Here is a 19,128-nt window from a genome sequence, read left to right as displayed (position 1 = left end):
ATTAATTTCCTGGACACAACTAAAGAACACTTGTGGGAACAGAGCTAGCATTATTATATGTGATTGCCCCTCCTATCTAGCATTGCCAAGACCTCTGTAAGCTGCTTCCCCTCTTTTTCAAGTAACAATGCAATTGGGTTGAAATAGATGGATCTGGATCCTAACCACAACCTATTATAAACCCGAGCTCCCTCCAGAGTTTCTCTGCCTTAAAGCACAGAAAGCTTGATTCCCCCAGGACTGGAAAACAATCTCCAGCCCAAGAAACTGTTTCCATGAGTTCCAAGTTGGAATGTTTTGAGACAGATGGCCTTTTCCTCACTGCTGAATAGCCACTGGTCAGAGTTGCTGTTTAAGCTTTAACACCATCCCCCAAAAGAGGACTCTGATTTCAATAAAATGTGCATATACTAGTTGATATGTAGGGATGCAGAAGCCCTTCCTTTAATTCAGTGGTTCTCAACCTTTCTAATGCTGCGACCCCTTAATATAATTCATCATGTTTTGGTGTCCCCCAACCATAAGTCTAGCACCAATTCTCCCAACAGAGCTTTAAGTTGATTGGCAGGAAGGTCAGAGGGACACCCTCACTGCAAATGCCTAATTGGTCAGATTGTAAAAATATGTTCCAAGACGCCAGAATAGAAGCTTTATAACTAACACCATGGGAAATTTGTCTTTTCCCATGGTCTTAGGTGACCCCTGTAAAACGGTCGTTCGACCCCCAAAGGTACCGAACCACTGCTTTAATTTTAAAAATGCACAGAATACAGTAGCCCATAAATGCTGCTTTCAGTAGAGTTTGATTTGGACCACATAAACAATATCTATGAGCATCTGCAGAGCATGTATTCCTCTTCACTAAGTACAAACCATTGGCAGTCAGCTAAAATGGGGATGAACAGATCTTATAAGATACAATTTATAATACAACTGGTTACAAATGTGAGTTAGTTGCCAGCTGGCAATTTTGGGACAGGGATCACATGATATTTCTACAGTTAGTGTAAATACAGGTAGCAAGTTGCTTTTTCGAAGGACATTGCAGATTTGAATCTTTGTTAAACAAATGGGTTGTAAATTGACTATTTGTACTTCTGCTAGGAAGCAGTTTCTTCCTGAACTTTGTACATGTCATAATTGATTGCAGCTTTCTTTCTTTCTTTTTTTTCCGTAGTCCATTAGGACAGGGTTTCCCAACCTTGGCAACTTGAAGAGATCTGGACTTCAATTCCCAGAATTCCCCAGCCAGCATTTGCTGCCTGGGGAATTCTGGGAGTTGAAGTCCAATATATCTTCAAGTTGCCAAGGTTGGGAAACACTGCTTTAGGAAGAATGTCCTTTTAATCCTATTAGATAGGAGATGGAATTGCTTCAGGTTCTCTCGCTAGCCATCTGATCCTGTCTTTTTTCTTGGACAAGAAATGATTTGGCTGCTAATCGAAATAGAACAGGATATTTTCAAATGAATGTGCTGCTCTCTGGTGGTTACACAAATGGCAACATCTTTGTGATCCTGCATGAACCAATCTCACAGTGTTTTTCTGCAAATAAAAAGTGTACGCTCTAATGATACAACCTGGTTTTATAATGGCTTTAATTATGTACAGTATTAAGATTACCTACAATCCATGCTTCATTTTCTCAGTATGATAGAGATTTTTTTAAAAAAGGTAATCCCTATCCATACATCCATAATCTAGTAAATATGATGGAAAGAGGAAGAAAATTGGGGGTAGCAAAACCAAAACTTATTGAAGTTGTAAGGAGCCAGCAGCCTATTTTTTGCAGGTGAGTCTGTATGCTTTTAATCTAAAAACAGGCCAAAAATTCCTTCTGTCCATCCGTCAATGTCTAATTGCATAATTGTGAAAAAATTGCATAAATGTTATTATATGGAGATTTTTTTGTATCTGTTGTGTCTTTCTCTTGTCCCAGGCTAACTGAAGCAGACAAGAAGAGGTTATGGGAGAAGCGTTATTACTGCCATTCTGAGCCAGGTTCACTGCCTCTGCTGCTTGCTAGCGCCCCAAGCTGGGAGTGGGCCTGCTTGCCTGACATCTATGCCCTGTTGAAACAATGGACATACATGAATCATCAAGATGCTCTTGGACTCTTACATGCAGCGTAAGTAAGAGCAAGTATTGGAAATGTTCGAAGTGGACAGTGAGCAAATAGGGTGATCCTGGTTCTACATTGCGTTTTGATTAATCAGATCTTTCCCCCCTTGATTTTTCATCTATCTCCTCAATGCTGGCAAGTTGGATTCATTTGTTCCTCTATAGTAGCTCCTTAGGCTCAATCCCACCATGTTTCATTTACAATTAAATGTGTTGAACTCACTAAATAGAAGATGAATAAAGACCTGGTTATCCATGGGACTGTTTGTCTCTTTCTGCCCTTCATGTGATCTGATGGAAATTGGCATGCTCTAGATCTCATCAATTAAACGGTGCGATCTGATGGGCACCCAGGAAGTTGTTCTCTCAAATGACACATCCCCTCCAACAGTGATACAGCTTGCACCTTGACCTTATTCAAAGAAGTCCTTAAAAGTAGCCTATAACCAGGTGGTGAGCCCCTTGCATAGATAGTTGATTTGTGAGAAATTTTGTATTTAGCTGATTTTCATGTTGTTTACATATTACTGTTTTTAAATTATGTACTATAACAGGCCCCATCAGAGGAATTCCATCTTCTTGGTTGTGAAATTGTGTTGTGGTAATAATAACTGCTATGCGGGGAGGGTATTCATGAAATAGTTGCCAGCTGCACAGACTGCAGTATAAAGTGGTATATAGCATCGGACCAGATTACTTACAGGACCGCCTTCTGCCGCACCAATCCCAGAGGTCGATAAGGTCCTGTTCCAGGTCCCATCGACCAAACAATGTTGTCGTCAGGACCTAGGGGAAGAGTCTTCTCTGTGGTGACTCCGGCCCTCTGGAATCAGCTCCCTTTGGAGATTCATACTGTCCCCACCCTCCTCACCTTCCGCAACACACTTAAGACCCATCTATGTCACCAGGCATGGGGCAGCTAGATCATGCCCCCTTCTTCTCTGACTGTCAAATGTTATGCATGGTGTAATTGAGTAGACTGACTGTTTTTTATATAATGGGATTTTAGTTTACTGTTTTTAACTGTTAGATTTGTATATACAGGTATATTGTTTGTATTGCATGTTGTGAGCCGCTCTGGGTCCTTGGAGAGGGGTGGCATACAAGTCTAATAAATTGAATTGAATTGAATATAGGCCAATGGTGGCAAACCTTTTTTTCCTCGGGTGAACGCTATTGCGTGTGCATGCCCATACCCATAATTCTATACCTCCCACCCCATCCCCTGCACATGTGCGTGTGACCTCCCCACTCCTCCATTTTCTGGCTTCCGTAGGGCCTAGGAGGCCTGTTTTTTGGCTCCCCCTCCAGAGGCCCTCCGCATGCTGGAACCACCTCATTTCCTGACTTCCAGTAGGCCCATTTTTCTGCCCTCCCCAGGCTCCAGAGGTTTTCTTGGAGCCTGGCTAGGGTGAAAATCTCCTCCCCTGCCCCCCTGGAGGCCTTCCAGAGGCCGAAAATGCCCTTGCAGAGCCTCCACACTAGCCAAAAATCAGCTGGCCAGAACGCACATATGCAATTGAGCTGAACTAGGGTAAAGGGTTGCAGGCCGGCAGATATGTGGCACGCATGCCATAGGTTTGCCATCACCGATATAGATGGTTCAGTGAGTTACAGATATTGTTGAAAAGGATTCTCAGTTTGGGGCTTGGACGTTGTGTCTAGTAAACATCTGTTATAAACTCTCTGACTAATATGGCTGCAGGTTCCCAGACCAGGAAGTGAGAAGGACAGCTGTACACTGGATTGATTCCATAAGTGATGCTGAGCTATTAGATTATCTGCCCCAGTTGGTACAGGTGAGTCGATGTGCTTATTGAAAGAAGTGCCAAGGCTTTAGCTGGAAAATTATTGCTGTCAATTTGGGAACATGCCTACGTACGGCTTGTAACTCAATACAGGGTTATGTCTAGCAAGGAAATCGCTATGCTAGAGTCTTTGTTTTAAGGAACTGATAAATTGTTCTCCTAGGGTAAACGATTAGGGATGTCAGTGCCTCCTAAATTTTCAGAATGGTTGCTCTGCTGAGAAATCAGTTGTATTGAGATTATTTTGAACAAATAATTCTGAGTAAAGAACAGACAGTTTTATAAGTAGATCATATATTTCAGATCATATTTTTTATATTTTGCATTGAATTCAAAAGACTTTTTGTTTCGTACTTTGGCTTTCATAATTAGTAGTTTTCAGTTCCCTTCTTCCGTGCTCTGGGCAAGTTCACAAGTAACCCTCATTTTGCAGTCCCAAATTATCCCTAACAAAATTCAGTAGTAAAATAGCAAATGTTTCACAGATTATTTATTTTTCCTTTTGAGGCTAGAATGAGATAGTTGGGGAAATAATTTGCGTGCAAGTTAAAATATATTGATTTCTATTCTGAACTCCTCTAAGGCTTCTTAGAGATAGATTTTTAAAAGGTTCAGTTTTATCAGCTAGTAAGATCTTGAACCATTCCCTCTCAGCCTCTGAAATCAAAATAGATTTTGAAAATTAAAATAAAACAAAGCTGCTTTCCACAAAGAAGCTAATTTATTAAGTTATGTCTTCCGCAAGTGGATGTAACATATTTTCACAGCTATAATGCAGATTGGGGTTATTCCCACTACACTTGTTAAAATGACAAAGGCTGTTATATGTATGTGTGTAAATAATTATTTATACATAATTTTTACATTTTACTGTAATATCTCTTTCGGTACAATCAGGAAGGTGCTATCATGTTTTAAGTGTCTTCTCTTTTTAAGTGTAAAGAGTAAAGTAGTAATAGCATTCCATTAATGGATGTTTATGAGTGTCTCCTTGGGGACTTTCCAAGCTGTTTATTGGAGAAAGCAATTTGTATGTTCTTGCATTGTGCACCATTGCCACATCTTTCTGTCTCCGTGCTTCTGTAGCTCACTGCAGGTTTTATAGCTTGTATTATAGCTGAAAAACCAATTTGTTTTCTTTTTTCTAGGCTCTTAAGTATGAATGCTACTTGGACAGTCCTTTGGTGCGATTTCTTATGAAGCGAGCCATCTGTGATCTGAGGATCACCCACTATTTTTTCTGGTAATATTGGTGGGCATAATGAGGGTAGAATGATATACATAAGAGGATAAGTGCTGGTAGGGAAATAAGACACTCTAATTGCATTGTTGCTAGCAGACTATTTTTTTTAATCCCATAACTTATATTGCCTGCTAATAACTAGCCTTGGGATAAAACAGTTCTCTGGTTAAGATTTGTAACTATATAGATAGGGCTATTTCATATAATTCCTGTTCTGTAGAGTTCCTGATGGTCTCCGAACTTGGTTGTTTGCTTGCAAACATTTCATTACCCAAATAGGTCATGTCAATATGAGTGAATACGGAGTGTGCTGTAGTTTGCCCTGATAATTTAGAGAAGGGTATACTTTCTACACGCCTAAAGTATGGAAACTAGCAGGGCAAACTACTGTATGTAAACAGGCAAAAAACAGCATCAAACTTCATGCAGTCTTACAATAATACATTTAGCGACTGAAATTACAAAGACATGGAAAAAAGTGACTTATGACCATTTGTTTATGAACATTGCAGCATCTCCATGGTGATGTGATCAAAATTCAGACACTTGGCAATTGACTCATGGTTATGATGGTTGCAGTATTCCAGGATCACGTGATCACTTTTTGTGAACTTCTGACAAACAAAGTCAGTGGGGAAACCACATTCCCTTAATAACTACTGCAGCAATTCCATTTAACAGTTGTAGTAACGAAGGTTGTAAAATGGAGTGAAATTCACTTAACAATGGTCTTGTTTAGTAACACAAATGTTGGGCTCAATTGTGGTCAAAAGCAGAGGACTACCTGTAAATAATAATAATAATAATTTATTAGATTTGTAGGCCGCCCCTATCCGAAGACTCGGGGCGGCTCACAACAATAAGAGGAAGAGCCTTCTCTGTGGCGGCCCCGGCCCTCTGGAACCAACTCCCCCCAAAGATTAGAATTGCCCCCACCCTCCTTGCCTTTCGTAAGCTGCTTAAAACCCACCTCTGCCATCAGGCATGGGGGAATTGAGACCCTCTTCCCCCTAGGCCTTTACAATTCTATGCATGGTATGTATGTATGTATGTATGTATGTTTGGTTTTTTTTATATTAATGGGCTTTTAATTATTTTTAACATCAGACTACTATTGTACACTGCTTTATTGTTGCTGTTAGCCGCCCCGAGTCTCCGGAGAGGGTTGGCATACAAATCCAATAAACAAACAAACAAGCAAACAAACAAACAAACAAATAAATAATAAAACAGTGCGACAATGTAAACAAATCTAATATTAAAAACCATCTAAAAAACCCATCATTTAAAAACCATGCAACACACGCATTCCATACATAAAACTATAGCATGTTCACTTAGTCTGCATAGGAGAAGAGAGGGAGAGCTTTTGCTTAGTAACTTCCACTAATGTAGATAATTTGAAGTATGGCCCCATTCCACGCAAACGTTTCTATTTGCAGTGACACTGTTTCTCTCTTCCCAGGCTTCTGAAAGATTGTTTGAAGGATTCTCAGTTTAGCATTCGTTACCAGTACCTGCTGGCAGCTCTGTTATGTTGTTGTGGAAAGGGACTGCGAGAGGAGTTTGACCGTCAGTGTTGGCTTGTTAATACCTTGGCTAAGCTGGCTCAACAAGTCCGTGAGGCTGCTCCATCATCGCGACAGGTACATGGCTTTATGGTGACTGGAGGAAAGAGCAGAGAGGAATAAGAATGATAGGATTAATGTGCAATGATGAAACACCACCATGTCATCATTGCACATTAAGCATTTGTTTCCACTTCTTCCACAAGGCGGTATGCAATAAATGATGTAAAAGTACTGGTTGATTGAGATTATAATGTTCCTTCCATGTTGTATGATACATCTGAATGTTCATACCTACATTACTAGGTATCTAGTGCGGTATGCTTTGGTCTTTGTTATCTGCAACATGGAAACAGGTTCTTAATTTCTTTCCACTATCTACATGCATTCCAAAAGATTGCCAATGTTTTATAAACTTACCTCCTGGAAAGAGAATTGCATAGTAGATCTAAGTATTAGTTTGCTAAAACTTGAATATAAATTTTAATTTGCTACTATTTGGGGAATCAAGTGGGCCTTGTTATTCACAATGGCTTCATTTCAACTGAACAACTGAGGATAACAAGACTATGAAAGGAAAACACTTTCTACATGTACAAGAGTCAATCCACCATTTTGCACAGGAAATATACAAAAGACCTCAAAACTATGAATATGTGAAACTGCTTATCAAGAGTAATAAGATCTGTTCTGTATTTTGCAGATGTAGATATAGGAAATTGCAACTAATGATTCCATAAATAACAAAGGCTACCTGTAAACTATTTTAAGGATTCTTTTTCAAAGTTGTCCATACATCTGCTTAGAACTTTTCATTATGTTGTGGCTTGTTTTAGCCAGGTTTTGCATCATGTTACTAACAATGCTCCCTAAAGCTAATGAGAAGGGCAGACACGTTATGGAGAAATACTTTTTAGTGGTGAAAAATGACCTGTGTTGAAAAGGGAATGGACAGGGATATGAATAACCTGCAGTTAAGAGCTTGCAGTTTTTGTTTTGTTTTTCCTTTAGGCCATCCTTCGTGAAGGGCTAGAGGATGTCAGACAGTTCTTCAATGTTAATGGCTCCTGTCGATTACCACTTAGCCCCAGCCTGCTGGTGAAAGGAATTGTGCCCAGAGTATGTTGTTGACTGGTTAAAATGCTTTTATTTATATACTGTGGGAATGGGATTAGTTCTTCCTTCAACACCTTAGGAGTCACTCACCAGGACTCCATGTGTTTCATGTGCCAAAACCATCCAAGCTCCAGAGTAGCATTTCTATAACCAGTCTTTATGCAACATCTTACCTCTTTACTATGAAAATAATTGGCTTCCATCGCTTAACCTATCCATTATTTCTGGTGGCTTTGTTTTATTTGGGCAATAGCAATATCCATGCGGAATAACATAATACCTCTGATCTGATCCTAAATCTGCATTGCATAGAAATTTTTCTCCCAATGCTTGGGATCATTGGGCTCCCCAATTGCTATGACCAATTGCTTGATTGTAACACTCGCCTCTCACCTTTGGTCTCCATTTGTCTTTGCTTGCAGGATTGTTCCTATTTCAATTCAAATGCTGTCCCTCTGAAACTCTCTTTCCAGAATGTTGACCCTCTTGGAGAAAATATCCGTGTTATTTTTAAGGTAAGTGCTAGGACGGAATTGTTTAGATTTCAAGGAAGATCATTGTTAGATTAAAATTTTTCTTCTGATTGGAAGGCAGAGAAAATTTTATTTCTACTGTAGTGTGCTTGAGGATTTGATTATGGTTGGAATGGAGGCTGAATATCAGGTTCAATGGAAAGTTGTTCTTTAATTCCAAATACTATAATAAAAACTAGTCTACGCTTTGCTATTAAGCTAGATCCACATGGCAGGGATCAGCAAGGTTTTTTAGCCTGAGGATTACAATGCCTACTGTTCATTTTGCAGGCTGAATTCCTGTAAATAGTTGGAGTCAAAGCAGAGAGTGAGCAAGGCTAACTATACACATTGTTATATTCACAAATGCATATGTGCAATTACAAGCAAGCATATATCCAGACTTTCTCTTGTCCGTGTGATGCTCTTTTCAACCTTCTTACAGTTTCAGAGCAACTCTTAGAGAAATGATGGTAATTCTGGGGTAAGTTGGGGTTGACACCTTTTAAAAAACGAATAGGTGATTTTAGGTGACATTGCATGTTTAAAAAGAGGAAACACGTCTTAATAACTTTCTCCTAATATGAATTATTTAAAACCCCTAGAAATAATCTGCCTTATATCATGCTTTTGTTCCCGCAGTGTGGAGATGATCTTCGCCAAGATATGCTAACCCTGCAAATGATTCGCATAATGAACAAGATCTGGGTGCAAGAAGGTTTGAACATGCGCATGGTCATATTCCGTTGTTTTTCTACAGGCCGTGGTCGGGGTAAGCCTAGATCCAAGTATGAAACATTTTCACTTTTCCTTACCTTCCTCTCCTTTATTTAGAAACTAATAGGATTCTTGGAGGACCATACGGAGTAATGACTTCAAGATCAGAACAGGTTTATTATTTTTTTAGGGAAACATTGGGAATACAATGCTAAATTAATCTGTAGGTAGATTGTTAATTTCTCAGTAGGCCTATTCTTCCTTCTATTCTAAACTATATGGGTTTATGTTTCCAGTTTTATTTCCAATCTGTTTTCTAGTATTATTTTCATTATTTGTTTCACATTTTAAAATGTATTTTGAAATGCTTAGTGTTTTGAATATTTATTTATTTATTAGATTTGTATGCCGCCCCTCTCCGTAGACTCGGGGCGGCTCACAGCAACAATAAAACAATGTACAACAAATCTAATAATTTAAAAAAACACTAAAAATCCCATTATCAAAAGCAAACATACACACAACCATACAATGCATAAACTGTATAGGCCCGGGGGAGATGTCTCAATTCCCCCATGCCTGACGGCAGAGATGGGTTTTAAGGAGTTTGCGAAAGGCAAGGAGGGTGGGGGCAGTTCTAATCTCTGGGGGTAGCGGGTTCCAGAGGGTCGGGGCCGCCACAGAGAAGGCTCTTCCCCTGGGTCCCGCCAAATGATATTGCTTAGTCGACGGGACCCGGAGAAGGCCAACTCTGTGGGACCTAACTGGTCAATGGGATTTGTGCGGCAGAAGCCGGTCCCGGAGATATTCTGGTCTGATGCCATGAAGGGCTTTATAGGTCATAACCAACACTTTGAATTGTGACCGGAAACTGATTGGCAACCAATGCAGACTGCGGAGTGTTGGTGTAACATGGGCATACCTAGGGAAGCCCATGATTGCTCTCGCAGCTGCATTTTGCACGATCTGAAGTTTCCGAACACTTTTCAAAGGTAGCCCCATGTAGAGGGCATTACAGTAGTCGAACATTGAGGTGATGAGGGCATGAGTGACTGTGAGCAGTGAGTCCCGGTCCAGATAGGGCCGCAACTGGTGCACCAGGCGAACCTGGGCAAACATCCCCCTTGCCACAGCTGAAAGATGGTTCTCTAATGTGAGCTGTGGATCGAGGAGGATGCCCAAGTTGCGGACCCTCTCTGAGGGGGTCAATAACAGTAATAATAATTTCTGCACAATGTCTGTTAAATCAGCGTGAAATATCTTTAAATATGGAAGGTTTTTCTTAGTTCTTTTACCCACTATATAAAGATTTATTTCAATAATGGTCTGATAAAATGAGTGAAATGAGGCTGAGCACCTGCTTCAGTTTATGACAGACGCATTCTTATAGATAGCTTCACAAACATGCCCACAATTTTGAAGAGTAAGAGATTATCACTATTAAATTAGAGGCAACTTTAAGACTTGTGTATTTCAACTCCCAGTATTCTCCTAGCTGGCTGGAGAACACTGGGAGTTAAAGTCTACAAGTCTTAAAGTTGCCAAGTTTGGGAATCCCTGGATTAAATAATTCAGCCTGGACTTTGAATCTGAATCAACAGCTACTTTCTGAGCAAACAGAGAGGTTGTTGTTTTCTAAATTATGGCTCTGTGGATACAAAAGGAGGAGCTTGATAACCTCCAGTCCACGTGCTGCCTTTGGTGGCTTCCTGTGGAGCTCAGCAGAAGCTGACTAGGTGATTATGGTCAGTCACTGTGCCTCAGACCAACCTATTGTTGAGGAGAGAGATAGGAAAAGGGAACCCTGTATATCAGAGGTCTTCAAACCTGGCAACTTTAAGACTTGTGGACTTCAGCTCCCGAAATTCTGGAAATTGAAACCCACAAGTTTTCAAATTGCCAAGTTTGGGAACCCCTGCTGTATATATTGCATTGAACTCTTGAAGGAAATCTGGGATAGGAATAAAATACGACTGCTTGCCTACATGCTCCTGGTAGATAAGCAGTTATCTGAAAGCAATTATTTGTTCCATTATAGCACAGCTATGAGGGAGAGTTTTGTGGCTTCCCCTTTCCTTCCAGCAGCCTGTTGGTTTCCTGATGCTAATGACATTGAGAAACTAACACACTTGGACAGAACAGCTGAGAGAGTGGAAAAGTGGGTTGCCCTCTTTCCAGCTCTGTTTAAATTATCATTTTATGCCATCCGGGTGATCTTGGTTGCATGGTTTTTAGATGCTTTTTAATATTAGATTTGTTTACATTGTCACACTGTTTTATTATTGTTGTGAGCCGCACCGAGTCTTAGGAGAGTAGCGGCATACAAATCTAAATAATAATAATAATAATAATAATAATAATAATAATAATTATTATTATTATTATTATTATTATTATTATTATTATTATTATTATTAATTAGATTTGTATGCCGCTCTTATTATTATTACTATTATTACTGTTATTATTACTATTATTATTACTATTATTATTATTACTATTATTATTATTATTACTACTACTATTATTATTATTATTATTATTATTATTATTATTATTATTATTATTATTATTATGCCTTGTTGTGAGCCGCCCCGAGTCTGCGGAGAGGGGCGGCATACAAATCTAAATAGTAAATAAATAAATAAATAAATAAATATATTATTATTATTATTATTATTATTATTATCTTGGAGGTCCCCTTCCTCTGAATTATCTACTAAAGCCGTGATGGCGAACCTATGGCGTGTGTGCTGGAAGTGCACCCAGAGCCGTGTCATCTGGCACATGCGGCATCACCTGCACATGTGCATGTGGCGATCAGCTGGCCTTCGTACATGCAGCAGTGCCAGAAACTGGAAGAGATGGTCTTCCATTTTCCAGAGTGTGCATGCACCAGCTGATCATCACACATGCATGTGTGCCATTAACCGGAAGACTAACTGGCCGGCGCGCATGCGTGCCATTGAAACCGGAAGTTCATTTTCTGCTGTGAACATGCCCACTGGGCAGTCCCTCTTCTGGGTCGTGTCCCAGATGAGCCCGCCAGTGGCGGGCTCCTGCTGGTACGGCTAATTGTGCACAGCTCCGTGGCTCTAGCACACGAATGCGGGATCGAGCACAATTTTGCAAAATAGCAAAATCTCACGCAGGAACAAATGTGCGCACGCATTTCGGTGAGGTTTTTGCTTCCCCCCATGCAGCAAAGTACGGCAAGCAAAATTGCGCTCGATCCTGCACTCGCGTGCCAGAGCCGCGGAGCTGCACACAGTTAGCTGTACCAGCAGGAGCCCACCACTGGACTAAAGACTGCCTAGAAGATTGTATATGAGTCTGTCCACCCAGGAGAATTTTACATATGGCCCTGAGATGGTTGTGCATTCCTTCCATTTAATAAAAATATCAACCTAGATACTATTGGGCTGTATAGCCCAGATGTCTGAATGGCAATAAGAATATCTTTCCTCTCCTATAACCCAACGTCATTTCCATCCATTACGCATTACAGGGATGGTAGAAATGATCCCCAATGCAGAAACTTTGCGAAAAATTCAAGTGCAGCATGGTGTGACAGGTTCCTTCAAAGATCGTCCCCTTGCAGACTGGCTACAGAAGCACAACCCCAAGGAGGATGAATATGAAAAGGTAAAGAAGAAGAACAAGAAAAACAATATCATCCTTTGTCTGAGAGTCAAAACCACAGAATTACGTGCAGAAATTGTATCAAGGTTCTTTCTACATTTCTTAAGTGTAGTAATTACAAAAAGCAAAACAAAGGCACTGTCATTTACATTTTTAAATGTGTTTTCAGATCCATTTTTCCCCCTTAGTGTAGCATTGGATTAAGAAGAAATTAATTTCATTTTATTGGGCATTATAATGGTATTTTAAGTCTCTGAAAATGAGAAGCAATATAAAGAATCATTTTTCTCCTTTACAAATTATATTTTAAAATGTTTGGATCCAGTGCTTAGTCAGGCAAACATGAGTTTGGCAAATGTATTCATTGTTTTAAAGTTTACTTACAGAAAGATTTGTAAATGAGAATGTCAGTTATTGCTGAATGTCCTCTCAACTTATTCCAGAAAATGATACACCATGTGATTTTGTTTGCCTAACGCATGCATACCCGTAATCTCCTTTCCACATTTTACAAATCTTTCAAAACTTTCTCTACCCATTGCCTTACCTACCTTTCCCAATAATTCTTTTCATAGCTGTTCTAAATACATCTTCATCTTTCAGGCCGTGGAGAATTTCATTTACTCCTGTGCTGGCTGCTGTGTAGCCACTTATGTTTTGGGAATCTGTGACCGGCACAATGACAACATCATGCTCAAAACAACCGGGCACATGTTCCATATTGACTTTGGAAGGTTTCTGGGTCATGCCCAGATGTTTGGCAACATCAAAAGGTGAGGGAATCATCTGAAATGGCTCCCCAAAGACTCTGCATGGCTGCTTTGAAATCCTCATAGGAGTCTCTGAGAATGCATATGAATTCCCACAAATCATCATGCCTGGATTAGAATAGAATAGAATAGAATAGAATAGAATTGGCCAAGTGTGATTGGACACACAAGGAATTTGTCTTGGTGCATATGTTCTCAGTGTACATAAAATAAAATATACATTTGTCAAGAATCATGTGGTACGACACTTAATGATTGTCATAGGGGTCAAATAAGCAATGAAGAAGCAATATTAATAAAAATCTTAGGATATAAGCAACAAGTTACAGTCATACAGTCAACATGGGAGGAAATGGGTGATAGGAATGATGAGAAAAACTAGTAGAATAGAAGTTCAGATTTAGTAGAAAGTCTGACAGTGTTGAGGGAATTATTTGTTTAGTAGAGTGATGGCGTTTGGAAAAAAACTGTTCTTGTGTCTAGTTGTCTTGGTGTGCAGTGCTCTGTAGCGACGTTTTGAGGGTAAGAGTTGAAACAGTTTGTGTCCAGGATGTGAGGGGGTCAGTAAATATTTTCCCCGCCTGATTAGCTGTCAAAGGCATTTTATATCTGGCTGTTTGTTGTTGTTTATTTTATTTTATTTTATTTTATTTTTTATTTTATTTTTATTATTGTATTGTATTGTATACCCGCCATCTCACATACCAACTGTGAAAGACATACAATAGGCCGTTCTAAACATTATTATTGCGGTTGGTCACACAGCAACCCAGAGGTTTAGACTGGATTTTTATTATTTATTTATACAGTACTACTAAAACTCCCATGTTAATTGATTGTAATCTTCAATTGACAAAACATGCATCATGGGTTTACCTATCTCAAATGGGTTAATTTGATGTCCACTTCAGCTTCATTGAAAAACTGACCAAGGGTGAGAAATGAAAGTGAGCTCATTGGTTTTTCACATAAGAAATGCTTTGCAACTGGATGGATTCTGTAGGATGATAGAAGGCAGTCTAATAATATCATGACGTTAACATAGAAATCACCATAGTTACCCTTCAGGAAAAATGATGCTTGATATAGAAATGCAGTACTTGGCATTTAAATCAGCCAAGAACTTCTTTTTAAACATTTCCTGTAAAGTAGGATTCATTTGTAATGCAAGACCTAAAATATTTCACTTGGATGGAAGACAACAGTACTTGGCATTTAGATGTCTCTCTATTATTTGGCAACAAAAAATGAGGCTTGAATGTGAAAATAGTTAACACAAAATAAAACTAATATAATCCCAGTATAAAATTATGCTAATGTTATCCATTAATGTTATTCATATAAATTAAATGACAAAATTTAACTATTTTAGTTTTTAACTAGGCTGACAGCCTTAATATCCTAGAATCGGCTTAGCAGAAATAGTGATACATAGAAAATAATTAATATTTTATTATGCTGATTTTATTATATTGACTCAGCCTTCCATCCTTCCCAGGTTTGTAAAATGAATACCCAGGTGTTTGGAGGCAATATGCTGATTCTGTAAACCGCGTAGAGAGGGCTGTAAAGCACTATGAAGCAGTATATAAGTTATTGCTAAGTGCTATAATTAACATTAAGTGAATAATAAATAATTGGTTGCTTTTCCTTTCTGCATATTAATATATTTTTACAATATGTATTGTATGTTTCTAATACAACCGTTCTACTTCCATGTCTGTTGCCCTTAGGCAAGGCCTGCAATTTTACTAAGATTAACCAAGAGTACAAAAAGCATTAAAATAATTCATCAACGAATGGGAATGCTTTCAACAATTCATATTAATGACTTTGGAATGTATGTATGTATGTATGTATGTATGTATGTATGTATGTATGTATGTATTTATTTATTTATTTATTTATTTATTTATTTATTTATTAGATTTATATGCCGCCCCTCTCTGTAGAGGGGCGTTTTACCATTTACATATTTATATCCTCCTTTTATTATTTTTATGAATAACTCACGGCAGCAAACACATCCAACACACCTTCCTCCTCCTATTTTGCCCACTACAACAACTCTGTGAAGTGAGTTGAGCTGAGAGAGAGAGAGTGACTGGTCCAAGTTGATAAAAATCTTGTTTAAGTTTGAGTTATGAGTTATTTTATTAATATACTTTATTGATGAATCAGTGTAGTTAGGAGTGAAATAGAAGTAATACTTGAAATAACTACAATTTTAGCCACCTTGAGATATATACCTACCTTCTCTATAGGGACCGGGCTCCATTTGTCTTCACATCAGACATGGCTTATGTTATCAATGGTGGTGATAAACCCTCCAGTCGTTTCCATGATTTTGTGGATCTCTGCTGCCAAGCTTACAACCTGATCCGAAAGCATACTCATCTCTTCCTCAATCTTTTGGGACTGGTGAGAAGACCTAACCCCCTCCCTATTGTTCATGCTCTTCAGTAACATTGTGTTGGTTATGACCTATAAAGCCCTTCATGGCACCGGACCAGAATATCTCCTTCTGCCGCACGAATCCCAGCGACCGGTTAGATCCCACAGAGTTGGCCTTCTCCGGGTCCCGTCGACTAAACAATGTCATCTGGCGGGACCCAGGGGAAGAGACTTCTCTGTGGTGGCTCCAACCCTCTGGAACCAGCTACCTCTGGAGATTAGGATTGCCCCAACCCTCCTTGCCTTTCGTAAACTCCTTAAAACCCACCTCTGCCATCAGGAATGGGGGAATTGAAACATCTCCCCCTTGCCCATGTTGTTTTGGTGTATGATTGATTGTGTGCTTGTTTTTCATATATACAGTGGTACCTCAAGATACGAACCCCTCGTCTTACGAACAACCCGAGATACGAACCCGGGGTTCAGAAAAATTTTGCCTCTTCTTACGAACTTTTTTCGTGTTACGAACGGCAAACCCGAACTTCCGGGTTTGGCATTCCGGAGGCTGCTGGGAAGCCCCGCAGCCCGGCTGTCACCTTTTAAAACAGCCAGGGGGCTTCCCAGTTGCCTCCCGGAGCCAAACCCGGAAGTTCGGGTTTGGCGTTCGGCTTGGAGAGGCTGCTGGGAAGCCACCCAGCTGTTTTAAAATGTGACAGCCGGGCTGCGGGGCTTCTCGGCGGCAGCGGCAGGTACGTAAGACGGAAAACGTTCAGGAGGCCGCTTTGGGTTTTTGGCTGGGAGGGAGGGCAGGAGGTCCGACGCTGGGGGAGGGAGTCAGGAAGGTCCTCCTGCTCCCCCCCTCAGCGAAAAACACAAAGACGGTCTGCCATCACATGACAGGCGGAGCAGCGTGGAGCAAAGGGAGTCTGAAACCGCCAGCAGCTTCAGTTTCCCATTGCTCCGCGGGCGGCGGCAGACCGCCTTTGTATTTTTGGCTGGGGGGGGGAAAGCAGGAGGCGCAGGATCAGGCCGGCGGCAGGCACGGGAGAGGCAGCAGGTCTGCATCCTGGGCGGGTGGGCGGGCCGCGGGCGAGGAGGCGCGACCGAGCGGGCCGGCTCAGGCTCTGGCTAGGACGGGGCGGGCAGCGGCTGGGCGCGGCAGCGAGGGTGCATCTGACTTGGGGCTGGCGGCGCCTGACGCAGCGGGGAACAACAGCGTGGGAGGCAGGAGAGGACCAGGCAACCGGAGCAGCGTTGCCGCTGCTCCCGGCTTGGCTTCCCTGGCCGCCTTGGCTTCCCTGGCCGCTTCCCTGGCCGCCTGGCGCTGCGATCTTCCAATCTTCCCTTGGCGATCTTCTGATCTTCCCTGGCTTCCCCGGCCGCCTGGTGCTGCGATCAGAAGATCGCAGCGCCAGGCAGCCAGGGAAGTGGCCAGGGAAGCGGCCAGGGAAGCCAAGGGAACATCGGAAGATCGCAGCGCCAGGCGGCCAGGGAAGCCAAGGGAAGATCGCCAAGGAAAATGCCCAGCCCAGCCCCCCCCCCCCCCCGGAGGCGTTTTCCTGGAAGGAATGCCATCCACCACCGAGCTTTTTGTAATCTGTTTAAATTTCCTTCACTCCCCCCCCCAACATTCCCCGCCTTGCCTCGCTTGACTGGCCAGAGGACATGACATTCACCGCCTCCCGTGCCTCCTTTGGCTTTGCGATTGGACGCGCCTCCCGCCGCTCTGCCCAATCGCAAAGCCAAAGGAGGCACGGGAGGCGGTGAATGTCATGTCCTCTGGCCAGTCAAGCGAGGCAAGGCGGGGAATGTTGGGGGAGTGAAGGAAATTTAAACAGATTACGAAAAGCTCGGTGGTGGATGGCATTCCTTCCAGGAAAACGCCCAGCCCAGCCCCCGTGACTGGCCAGAGGACATGACATTCACCGCCTCCCGTGCCTCCTTTGGCTTTGTGATTGGGCAGAGCGGCGGGAGGCGCGTCCATAGGCTTGGTCGGGTCGCCGCAGCACCCTCCCTTCGCCAACCCTTTGGCGGTCACCGGTGGGCTTAGGGTGCCTCGGCACCGACTTCGCTGCCCCTTCCCCGTCAGCCAACATGAGCCGTAAGGAAGGGACCCTCGTGGCCGGGCGGGGAGCGCCGCCTTCTTTCTCTTTTTCCCTCCCATCCCAGCCCCCCGGGCGGGAAGGGGGGGAGATCCGAACGGGGGAGGGGTAACGATTCTGGGCAGCCGCTGACCGTGCGGAGCGATCTTCTGCCGGCAAAGGGCGGGGAAGCCAGCGGCTGTAGCAGCTGGTGCAAGAGGCTTCCCCGCCCTTCGCCCGTGGCCAGCAGAAGATCGCTCCACTCGGTAGGCGGCTCCGGAGAGGCAGGAGCCGGGCACTGGCCTGCCTTTTGTCCCCCCTACCCACCGCCGCCCGCTGGCTGCGAGCGCTCTGCCAGGCGGCCAGGAGGCATTCAGGGCGAAATGCATGGAGGAATGGGAAGCTGAAGCCACCGGCGTTTGAGCTTCTCATTCCTCCATGCCCTGAATGCCTCCTGGCTCAGGCGGGCGGTAGCAGACCGCCTTTGGGTTTTCGGCTCAGGGAGGAGGGAGTTAGGAAGGTCCTCCTGCTCCCCACCCCCAGCCGATAACCCAAAGGCGGGCTTGAGCCAGGAGGCATTCAGGGCGAAGTGCATGGAGGGTTTGGCATTGGGGTCCAGGAGGCTGCTGGGAAGCCTCCCGGCTGTTTTAAAAGGTGACAGCTGGGCTGCGGGGCTTCCCAGCAGCCTCCCGAACCCCGAAATTTTGCCAAACTTCCGGGTTCGGGAGGCTGCTGGGAAGCGCCCCCCCCCCCTCCCGGCTGTTTTAAAAGGTGACAGCCGGGCGGCAGCGTTTTTTTGCGGGTTTTTTTTTGCTGTTGCACGGATTAATTGACTTTACATTGTTTCCTATGGGAAACAATGTTTCGTCTTACGAACCTTTCATCTTACGAACCTCCTCCTTGCACCAATTAAGTTCGTATCATGAGGTATTACTGTATTGGGGTTGCTTTTATGGACTTTTTAACCTAAAACTGTAATTTAGATTGCTAAATATTAGATTTGTTACTATGTACTGTTTTTGCCATTGTTGTGAGCCGCCCCGAGTCTGCGGAGAGGGGCGGCATATAAATCCAATAAATCTAATCTAATCTAATCTAATTCTCGCTGAACCCTTCATGTCATTTTATCATTTAGGATGAGCTTTGGAGTTTGCATT

At 42.4% G+C, this 19,128-nt stretch overlaps 1 protein-coding gene across 1 annotated transcript in view; it reads left to right on the top strand.

The window, feature by feature from the left end:
* The window catches only part of PIK3C2B (phosphatidylinositol-4-phosphate 3-kinase catalytic subunit type 2 beta), a 100,398-nt gene that overhangs the window by 71,559 nt on the left and 9,711 nt on the right, over positions 1–19,128 (top strand). The window contains exons 15-24 of the mRNA XM_070745449.1: positions 1,939–2,127; positions 3,826–3,919; positions 5,077–5,171; positions 6,637–6,817; positions 7,751–7,858; positions 8,278–8,370; positions 9,010–9,139; positions 12,593–12,729; positions 13,330–13,499; positions 15,761–15,917. Coding sequence (XP_070601550.1) covers positions 1,939–2,127; positions 3,826–3,919; positions 5,077–5,171; positions 6,637–6,817; positions 7,751–7,858; positions 8,278–8,370; positions 9,010–9,139; positions 12,593–12,729; positions 13,330–13,499; positions 15,761–15,917 — 1,354 coding nt within the window. The remainder of the gene's footprint in view (positions 1–1,938; positions 2,128–3,825; positions 3,920–5,076; positions 5,172–6,636; positions 6,818–7,750; positions 7,859–8,277; positions 8,371–9,009; positions 9,140–12,592; positions 12,730–13,329; positions 13,500–15,760; positions 15,918–19,128) is intronic.

This window comes from Erythrolamprus reginae, chromosome 3 (assembly GCF_031021105.1).
Source record: "Erythrolamprus reginae isolate rEryReg1 chromosome 3, rEryReg1.hap1, whole genome shotgun sequence".
In the NCBI taxonomy this organism is placed as follows: domain Eukaryota; kingdom Metazoa; phylum Chordata; class Lepidosauria; order Squamata; family Dipsadidae; genus Erythrolamprus; species Erythrolamprus reginae.
This window is presented reverse-complemented; position numbering and strand designations above follow the sequence as displayed.